A 10,998-nucleotide genomic window follows, 5' to 3' on the forward strand; every position below is an offset into this window, starting at 1 on the left:
CCTTTGGATATTCCGGGTGTGCCACCACACAATTTGACCCTCAAAGTCGGAGCACCTATAATGCTTTTAAGAAATTTGGACACACCGAGACTCTGCAATGGCACCAGACTCTGCGTGAAGAAATTGCACAATTGCATCATTGAAGCGACGATTCTAACTGGATGTGCCAAAGGAGAGAAGACGTCTTCGTTCCACGTATCCCAATTATCACTGAAGAAATGCCATTCACTTTCAAGCGATCACAGTTCCCGATTCATTTAGCTTTTGCCATGACAATCAACAAAGCGCAAGGCCAGTCGTTAGCAGTGGCAGGTATCAACCTACTTGAGCCCTGTTTTTCACACGGACACCTTTTCGTCACCTGTTCACGTGTTGGTAATAGCAAAAATTTGTACATCTACACACCAGATGGACAAACAAAAATATTGTGTATCCACAAGCGATTGCCTGAAGATTTTAATTAAAATATTTAAAAATAAAAGTAATTTTTTCTTACTTGATGCAGAAATTTTTTTGAGTAAGAAATAATTAATAAGCTATACATATATAAATTTTTTACGGGGCGGGCAACGTCGCCGGGTATCAGCTAGTCAAAACTAAAAAGAAATTAACAATACACGGACACTCTGTCCTTAAAAACCCAATTAGAAAGTTGTTGCTCTGTCTCTCCCCGTAGGGGACCACCGCCCCCTGCGGGGTTGCGCCCTGTGGCTCTTGAATCGAAATGCCAGCTGGGCCTGGATACCGGGAGTGTTTTTGGCCAGCATGGCCCAGCCGCAAGGTGATCTGCTTATATCCTTCAAGGGACAGAGCAGGGGCCATGTTTGGTGTCTCTCCTAAGCCAAATAAAAAAAAAATCGCTAAGATTTTTGAATTCAAAGATCTGAGAAAAGTTGGGCAAAGAACAGCCTAAACAAGAGAAAGAAGCAGTGTCCGTTAATTTACGCTGTTATTTCCCCACCCCCCCCAACTTTTCTCCGAATTTTTGAATTCAAATATCTCAGCGAATACTGCACTTAGAAATTTTTTTGTTGTCCTCAGGAGAGACAGGACAACACCTTTTTAATTGAGTTTTTGAGGATAGGGTGACCGCATAAAAAAGTAGATTTTTATATTTTCATAACTAATACAACCCTTTTTGCAACATGAATGACGCAGGGATTGAATATGTAATTGAAAGTATGCCTCTAGGATCAACAGTTCGCCAGTAAGATTCGGCAGGGGAAATTCGACAGGGGGAATGTAGTAACCTTGTGCTCTAACCTAACCGAACATTAGAAAAAGGGAAGAAAAAAAACACAAATAAAAGAGTAAGACAGTATAAAAGATAAGGTGAGATAAGAATGTTGGTACAAGTTTTTTAGATTTCCTTTCACATCCTCACACATACACACCCTACCTGTTCTCTTTCACTCTTATAAGAAAGATACATCATATGTGAGGAAAAAAATCACTATCCGGGTGTACAAAAAACCGAAAAGAAAAAAAAAATTGTAAAGTTATGCAAAAAAGCTTTGGGATGATAAAGCGAGAGGAAAGAAAAGCTCTTGTTTGAATTCATTCCATAAGCGTTAGGACGCAATATTACGTCCTTTGATCATGAAGTGGTTAATTGTTGGCCGCCTCGTACCGTAACATATACATACAAAAATTTTCTAGTTCTTTGTAAAACTGCATCAGGAAATTATTAGACACAATGAACAACAAAATTTCATTCCTAATTCAAAAACACTCACAAAATTTCTTTATTCATATTCTGTTCATAGAAGTTTCGCTCCAACGGCAAAATCACCGATATTTTTTTTTATCGATTGCATTGAATAGCCTGCATTTTTGGTGAATATGAATGGTTTTTATGAAGAGGATTCTTTTTCAACCGCGTAAAATATTAAAACACATATTTCCGTTGTTGTGTGTGTGTGTGATGGGAATCGGACCTCGGCTGTTCCCGGCATCTATTTTCTTTCGATGAAGTGTGAATCTCCAGATCACACAATCGTAATCATCTATGTCTAAAATATAAGTGGCCTATAGAACTCGACAATTTTCTTCGGGGGTGTATGTAGCTGCTTGATGACATTTTGTAAGTTGACGTGCGCGACGTAAATGTCGTCTCCTATCGGCATTCCACCGCGTCGACGGCCGGACTTGTTGGCCGCCTCGTACGGCTCATCTCCCAAATAAGGCCCTTTGAAGTTCGAATCTCTCTCGGCCTGCACGAAAGGATAAAGTTGCGATTATTACAATTATACATTACACTAGTGCTAAGAGTCTTCAAACATTTCAAGCGCGTTGAGGGACAAATTAAAGCTTTCCGTGAAGCCCGCGGGCAGTCATATAACTCTACAATGCATATTTAAAACTGTTAAGATTCGAAGGACTTGATGTCATGTACAGTGACGTCTTCAGGCTAACGGGCCCCGAGTTAAACAGGGGGGGGGGGGAGGTCCTAAATTATTGAAGACTTTTATTTATTCTGAAATTATTTCATTCATTAAATATGAAGTATCATTAATTCTGTAGTTATTTTTTTTTCAGTAAAAATTCTAGAAATATTTTTTCATCGAATATGAAATTTTTTATCATTTATGATTCTTTAAAAAACTCTGAAATAATTTCTTACATGAAGTTGTATCTCAATGTTTCGATAAAATCTCTGAAAGCATATACCTCTTTGGATGCCGACTTTTCTGAAACATAAAAATTCACTTTTTTGAACGGCTCTGGGATTTTATTGAATATACAACGTTACTGGTGAATCTAGAAACATCTCTTATAGTTCTAAATACCGCAGTATAACCTACCAGTGATCTGCTGAATTATCGAATAATTTTTTCATTTACTATTATTCGTTTTTAACTATTGAATCGATACTTTCTCAAAATAGTCGGCAGGCCGTGGCAAATACCTCCGTGGGCCACATTCGGCCCGCAGTCCATGTGTTCAAGATCCCTGTTCTATGCTATGTATACTTATTTATATTACTAGAAATTTTCTAATAAAGTAAACTTGCGAATTACAAAAATGTTAAATACAGGGTGCCCCGTAACTACGTAAATAGTTTAAAAATTCATAAAAAAATTAAAAGAATTGGTGTATTTGAATGAGGTTTGCGAAAAAGTTAGGAACGAAGGGGAAAAACTTTTTTTTTTGGGACAAATGAAATTTAGTTAAACTTTTGCCGATAGAGGTATGCAACGCTGCACAAAAGCAAATCACAGAATTTTGAACCTTTCATCAATTTCTTGTGTGTCCAAACGATCGTAAAGGCCGGTGTTCCGGGGCTGAGGTAAAGCAACTTCACACCAATAATGCTTTATCTACCAATAACAACATCACTCACAATAAAAACCTTTTGTAAGCTCCAGTAACAGGAAATATGAACTGTTGCCAGATGGAATTTTTGGATTTCACCCTGCATTTATGAGACTGCTTTGCATGTTTTCAGTGATTTGCTTTTTGTGCAGCGCTCTCTATCGACAAAAATTGAACTAATGTTTTTTCTGTTTAACTTTAGGGGTCACCACTTTTAGGGTCACACTTTTAGGGTCACCAACTCATGTGACATCTTAATAGAAGGGCCCCGAGTCAAAGAGGGACAAAAAAAAAATTAGACTTTTATTTACTCTAAAATTGTTTTCTTTATTAGTTATAAATTTCGATTAGTTCTGAAATTAATTTTTTCACTAATTTTAAAAGTTTTTAATTAATTTCTGGTTAAATTAATTATACCTGTGACTAATTTTAATCTGAAATCATTTTAAACGATTCTGTAATTATTCGTTGGGGTATAATTCTGGAATTATTTTCCTTCTTAATATATTTTGAAATCATTTCTTACAATAATAATGCAGTTACTCTTTAATTCATTGCGAAATAATTTCTATCAGAAATTACATCGTTCTCGCACAGATTTATTTTTTCGATGCTCCGAGGGCGAAATATGGCCCGGATGCCATGCGTTGGAAACTTTTGCTTTTTAGCCATTTTAAATAACTGTACTTGAAAAGTAAAGTGTTTCATAAATTCATAAACAGTGTAAACATTTATAAAAACTCAAAGAATCTTGTGTATTTGAATGCATCTGCGAAAAAGTTATTCTAACGGAGAGAGATACATATATATATATACCGTATTTTAGATAGGCAAGAAGTCAAGATCAATGTTTTTCGATAAAGGGCGATGCGTAAAAAAAAAAGTCCCAGGCAATATGTAAAATCAGAGTCCTATGAAACGTAGGCTGCACGATCAACAGCTCATTTCTGAATTTCCCTGTTATGGGTGTCTACATAAGGTTTTCCTGAGGATGTCGATATTGGTAGATAAAGCGCTATTGATGAAGTTGTTTCATTTCAGCCCATGAATCGCCGGCTAAAGCTTTACGAACGTTCCGTACATAGAAGAAGATATTGAAAAAAGGTTCAGGTCCAATCACTCCAGTTGGACTTTAATGCAGTACCCTCTATCGACAAAAATTTGAATGAAATTGTTTTCTGTACAAAAAAAATCCTCCTTCATGAGAATAACTTTTTCGCAAAACCACATTCAAATATACCAACTCCTTCAATTTTCATGAATTTTTAAATTATATTTACGAACTAATAGGACACCCTGTATATTGAATTCAATAAACGATTAATTACGGATACTTCTATGCGTAATGGTATAATAAAAATGAAACTGTCAATCAATTATTACCAATTTTCCGAGTGCGAACATGCACCGCGTGACGTTGGGTAAGTTCTGTAGGAGCAACAAGTCATCGGGTTCGAAGAGCAATTCCTTGGACACACCATATTCCTTGATCGCTTTCAGGAAGTTCGAAATGTTCTTCCGCTTGTGCTTAAGGTCAATTCCGGCTGTGATCTCTCCTGGTATGGATCCGGGTTTTATATAATTCATCAGTCTTCGTAAACAAACGGAAGGATTGATCGAAATAAGTATTTTATCTTCTTTTAAATAGAAAAAATTCTTCAGCATTCTTTTTTAAAAATTTATCCTATAATGTATGTGTTACAGACAACCTCGAAAGTCTAGGCACACCACGGATTGGCCGGATTTCGGAATTTGGCCGAAACAAGTGCTTTTTTAAATGAATATTTACCTGCAAAACAGGACTCCATCTCTTACATACTGCTCAAAATCGAAGTTACTATTTTCTCCGAGGCAATTCCAAATCCATAGCAAGATTTGGCTCTCCTTCGTCCAGTCACGCTACAATATAGTTGTAGAAAAAAATAAATAAATAAACGAAATCGTGCATCTTTTTGTGTAATGGTATTAATTTTGACATCATGTATGTGTTATATGTTTATTTACACTTTATTTTTATCCAGATTTGCATCTGCATCGATGTTGACAATCAAGATCCTTATTGGTTTAAGCAAGGCAAATGTGCTCAATTTTTTCCAGAGTGCGGACTATTTCATTGGCTTCGAAACGTGTCAAAGCTACTTGAGTGATCTATACTTATCAACTTTAGTGGTGGGCCACGAAAAGGGCTGATGTCGGCCTTGTTACGGTAATTTCAGAACGAAAAAAAAATATTTGTTTTAAGGGTTGTCACTACTCCTGAAGTCAATTTTTCAAAAATGACTTTTTCAATTTCTCAATTGCCTAATATAAAAAGGTTCAGATTTTTGAAATTTATAATATACTAGCTGATACCCAGTGACGTTGCCTGCCCAGTAAAAAATTCAAGTATCTGTAGCTCAATTAGCCGGTATTTTCCAGGCTCATCTGAAAGTGATTCAGTATTGTTAAGAGTGACAATAAAGTTTAATAATTTTGAAGTTCAAAAATTGATTTGTTTTTATTAATTATTTTCTAAGCAAAGCAGCATCACTTGTTTATGTTTTTTTAAAAAAAAGACATTGATCGCATCAACACTTGCACTCATAAATTTGGCGCTGAACAAAAACCTATTTGTCGCCATTATTCGTTGACCGGTTTTTAAAATTCTGATTGAAATGGAAGACCCATTGAAATGCGCATCTTTTGTGTAGGAAAAATTTGGGAAAAAATTGTTACATCTGATTGAAAACATGGAAAAATAGTGAAAAAATAAAATTTTTTTTTTTTCGAGAAATTTATGCAATAAAAAAATTTTTATAAAAATATTTTTTGATGCATTTACGGCCCCTTTCATACATTAACAAAGAATCCTAAAAAAAATTTGGAGTGATACGATCAACGGTGTGGATTTGTGTAAAGAACAAACAAACATACATACATAAGATGATGATGAAAATTTATAATATGTGATATGAAATTTATATACATATTTTTTCAAACTTTGAATCATTCAATTGCAAATCAAATTAAAAATTATTTAACTTTGTTATTAATTACTTTTTTCTTTTATTTTAAAAGAACAAACTAACCGATTGCCACGAAATGCTTTGCATTTGATTTGCAAACGAATAAATATTTTTCAAAGTCATTTTTTCACAACTTCAGGGGTTGTGACATTCTTCAACTTTCCCAATAAAGGGATGCCTGAGGAACACTTGCATCGCTGCCGATGAGTAAAAAGAAAAACTCGAGTAGACTGTCATAGACACGGCCGCAAGTTCAGACGTATATACGTTCTTCGTACCTTGAATCGTGTGGTAGTTGTATAGAGTATACCGTGTGTGGTATGTATATATATATATATATAACGTAAAACAAATTCGTTACGAATGCGGGTCGTGGGCTGGTGCCCAGACCAAAAAAGGTACTGACACCGATAGGGTATCATTGGTTTTTTTTAACGAGATCTTAAATACAGGCATCAAAAACTCTAAATGTATTCTAAATGCTTCCTGAAATCTGAGCGTTTCTAGGATTTCATTACGCAAAGTTTTGGGGGATGCATCCAGTATTGTCACTGTATTTTTTACTGAGATGTGAAACGGGGTGTGTCCGGTCTTCAAAGAATTGTCAGATGATTTAAAAGACGTATTCGCATCAAAAAAGTTTAATTATTATTATTTTTTAATATGCCCTCGTTGGGCATGTGGATGAGAAATAAACATGTCCAGCAAAAAATTTCATATGCCCGGGCATGTTGGGTAAAATATTTGCCTATTGTCCAGCCCTCCACAGGACAATGTGCTTAAATTGCGCAAGGGACAGAGTCTGGCTGTGTTCGGTAAGTAAGTAGGCCCTGGTGCGTTGCTGGGGTGCGAGTGGTGCAGTGGTTAAGATGCTCGTCTACCACCACATAGTCTAACGTAAGGTCCGCGGGGAAGGACATAGACAAGTTTTTTCCCTACCATATCTGAAGCCTTCACCAATATAGGGTGATTCGATATGCTATCGCTGGAAACCCCCTCCATGGAAGACAAGGACAGAAGTGGACCATGACTTTTTCTGGAGAGAAAGATTTTTGACCCAACTCGATCGGTAGCAAATTGCTGCATGGTGATATGATAGGGGTTTGTGTGTCGTAAAGTAGCAGTAGTAGTAGTAGCAGCAGCTCTGGTGCGTTATTAATTGAAATCTTGAAAATTTATATAGGTGAAGCTTTCTTATAATCGCGAGTTGTAGGAAAATAAATACAATAATCCATTTTGTAATCATACGCGTATTTAGGAAAATAATTAGTGCCAAGATTAGCCGCATTTAGATCGAAGTTGCACTTCGGTGCTGAACTCGTGATGTTCGATATCGAAATTTACGTCATTTACATTTTAGTCTACGATCCCTGGAAGATCTCGAAAAACTCTCCTTCCCGATCTCTGTTAGTTTTTCCAAAAAACTAGCTCCCTCTATATTCAATGACGTGATGCTTACTATGCTGGTTTTTTTTTTGTTTGTTGACACTATAATTCCTTTGGCAGTCACTCTTCTTTTACTTCACTTCCCATTTGTATGCTTGAGTTATATTTTTAGTACTGGATGGAGGCATCGAACGTCTGTCTGCCTCGTAAGCGACGAACGCGATGAAAAACCAAAAAGAAATTGTGATCCCGGAAATTGTGGATCTTAATGGAATCATCCACCTACACACCACAGCAAAAAAAAAAAAATAAGGAAATTGAAAAAAAACAAAAGATTCAGGTGTTTTCTCAAGCACATAACCTAATCTGTTTTTCAAAAAACCAAAGTTTCAATACATTTTTTTTTTCTCTTTGAAGTTCATGCACCAACAAAATGTAATAATCTTAATTTAATCTTTCCTTCTTCCCTCGAATGGCTGATCAACCTTTTCCACTAGAAAGGTTTCAACCTTTTCGAATTTTATTCCATACACATTTCATATGCTACGTCAGTGATTATTGACTTTGTGGGGCCTGGGTTATTCTAAGGGGGGAGGGGGCCACGGGTGAAAATTAAGTGGAAAGGGGAACCATGAAAAAAAAATCAGATGTGAATTAAGTTTTCTGAATGAATAAAGTGAAATATGGTGGGTGGGAAAGCGTGATCATTTTCAAAACCCAGTAGAACCATCCATGATTTATTTCATATGACTCGTGCCCAAAGGGGGCCACAAGGGTCGGAATGACAGGGTTCCATCCCTGGGGAGGGCCTACATTCTCATCAATTTTTTTTCGCGGTATAAATTCACTATAGAAGTCTGGCCAAGCGCCCGCCAAAGATCCCAGTTCTGGGACCTCTGCGGCAGGATGTGGGGGGGGGGGAGCATGGGGGAGCCTACATGATGAGATCCGGTACTATGATTTTCAAGAGTAAGGATATGTTGTATGTAGCTATATCCAGCTAAGTCTCCGCAGAGAGCAAAGCAGATCTTCATTCGTTATTATGCATAATAACCAGGTTTATCACATTTTTACCGTGACTTATTCATTATATAACAATTCATAAACTACAGTAATTAGCTTCATCCCCGATTTTAGTGAAGATTATAAATTAAAGTAAGCTTCACTGACAAAATATCACTCTTAATTAGAAATTTCATTTATTTAAAAATTACACTCTTATTAATTAAATAGCTGTGAATTGCTTTAACTAAAAATATGACAATAGCATCAGTTTACATCCGTTTGTGAAAAAAAAATCCGGGTTTATTTTTTAAATAAACGCGGATGAAATCACCCTCCATAAAAAATACATTACGGGGTGAACTATAGAGGGTTGAAGTTTTCGAATCCATGACATGAATTCTAAATATTTGCTGATGTCTGAGCTCATAATTAACTCTTTTAAGACAACCTTTGGAAAATATATACATAAAAAATAAGCACGTTTAGGATTATACGCACTTTGACTGCATTAACAAGGAATTGAATACGATTACCTCGTGTGGGAGAAGTTTATGAACAGCGTCTTTGTCTTCCGACATTTAGAATGAATGTCAATCTATCTCCGATGGCCACCAGAGTAATACAAAACGGCACAACTAGTCGCAGTGTATGTACGTTCGAGCTCTTTCGGGGTATCTGTGTGTTTGTCTTGCCTTGTGTGAGCGAAAAAACTTTAGGATATACCCGGGATAAACAGGGTGGAAAAACACGAAGACGTGATAAGTTTAGGATACCCGAGAAAAATAACGAGAAAAAAGAAACGCTGATCTTTTTCAGCTCTTCGTGATGTTTGATGGCGGGGACTATCGTCTAAATTCGTTTCCATTTACTATTTGGCTTCTTATGGAGTGATATTCATATTATTCCCCTCACACTTTGTTTTTGTGGTGTGAAGATCGATATTTGTGAATTGACCGTTAGTATTAGCTGATTGGGTGGCTGGAGAAATGACAAAAAAGAACTTTTCGCACTGATAGTAATTTTAAAAACTGCAAATAACTTGAGGATATAAGTCCCACATCAAGACATTTTATAGAAAATTTAAAAGTTATTAATTAATTTTTTGAGTTAAAGTTTTTAAATCCTAAACACTAAATTTCTTTTTCGAGCTGATGATATTTTTTCATAGTTAATGACACGCGTATAGAAAGCCTAAAAAATCATTTAAAAAATCCATTTTGAATTGTACTGTTTATACAGGGCCTTACTGAAGACATGCAAAGCCTCAAAAATCGCATATGAAATGAACTTATCGGAGTAATATTACTTTCCAAATGTATAGTTACCTTCTTTGTGATTCAAACTACAGTAAGAAAAAAAAAATTCGGGTTGCAGAATTGAAGATTAAAAAAAAAAGAAGAAAAGAAATGCAAACATTTTTTATTTAACAAATTAGTGAAATCACAGCCGCACGTGCTCTGCAACAAACAAAGAGTTGTCGTTAATTGGGACATCTACCCGCAAACTCGAAACATAAATTTTATAGAATATGACTTCATCTTATGTGCAAAGGTCATTGGCGTTCACAAAGAGGGGGGGGGGCGGGTTAAGGGATTATACCCCCTCTTTGAGCAAAGATTATAGCGTTATTTTGGGCGAAAAAACGTTATTCTCCCCCCCCCCCAGAAAAAAAAAATTTTGAATACCCCCCTCCCTCTCCTTGAGAAAATCCTGCGTACGCCTTTGGCAAAGGCGATAATGAATGTTTTATCTTCAAACTGGCTGCAGTAGTGAATTTTAACCCTTTATGACGGTACTTTAAAGTACCAGGTTAGATAATTTGTTTCGAACTAATCGTTTCAAAAACATGGTTTTTGCTTTGTTTTTGTCTTCAATTAGAACTAAAATGACTTACCAAATAATTTACGTGATTACTATTTATTGTTATCATTACATTTATACTTTTATTTTAAGTTATTACAATTTTCTTATTTAACTTTTCACAATGTCGGATATAAAGGGTTAAAGAATCATTCGCACACACATATGCTAAGCTATGCATTTAATAATGGATTGAATGAAAAAAAAAATGGGGAGATGAAATTTCCTCCATCTTTTTTTTCTCATTATTACGCTTCATCTTCACGTTTTACCCCCCAAAAGTAATTTTGGATATTTTCGATGTCTTTTCCTGATAAAGATGCTATCGGGGTGGCGGGGGGAGGGGGAACATCTTCACCCGTTCGTCGCAGAGGTACGCTCATATTCTACCAGTTTCGAGAACGAAAACACAGTGTGTTACAAAATT

At 36.0% G+C, this 10,998-nt stretch overlaps 1 protein-coding gene across 1 annotated transcript; it reads right to left on the reverse strand.

Moving 5' to 3' along the window:
- Positions 1 to 1,721: 1,721 nt before the first annotated feature.
- LOC149090225 (muscle-specific protein 20-like) lies at positions 1,722 to 9,498 on the reverse strand. Its single transcript, XM_089232987.1, has 4 exons — positions 9,245 to 9,498; positions 5,105 to 5,214; positions 4,699 to 4,906; positions 1,722 to 2,213 (listed from the first exon to the last, which is right to left on the reverse strand). Exons 1-4 carry the CDS (start codon positions 9,287 to 9,289, stop codon positions 2,013 to 2,015), a joined length of 564 nt encoding a protein of 187 aa, XP_089089113.1. The 5' UTR covers positions 9,290 to 9,498; the 3' UTR covers positions 1,722 to 2,012.
- Positions 9,499 to 10,998: the final 1,500 nt, after the last annotated feature.

Source organism: Pholcus phalangioides, unplaced genomic scaffold, assembly GCF_987345545.1.
Source record: "Pholcus phalangioides strain wild (caught in Gottingen) unplaced genomic scaffold, Ppha-v1.0 ptg000001l_1, whole genome shotgun sequence".
In the NCBI taxonomy this organism is placed as follows: Eukaryota; Metazoa; Arthropoda; class Arachnida; order Araneae; family Pholcidae; genus Pholcus; species Pholcus phalangioides.

Bases quoted from the DNA above. Each gene is read 5' to 3' on its own strand.
- LOC149090225 (XM_089232987.1), bottom strand. From the start codon at position 9,289: ATGTCGGAAGACAAAGACGCTGTTCATAAACTTCTCCCACACGAG. The intron at 5,215-9,244 runs GTAATCGTATTC...ACTATATTGTAG, and splicing joins ATAAACTTCTCCCACACGAG to CGTGACTGGACGAAGGAGAG. The intron at 2,214-4,698 runs GTAATAATTGAT...CCTTTCGTGCAG, and splicing joins TGTTCGCACTCGGAAAATTG to GCCGAGAGAGATTCGAACTT.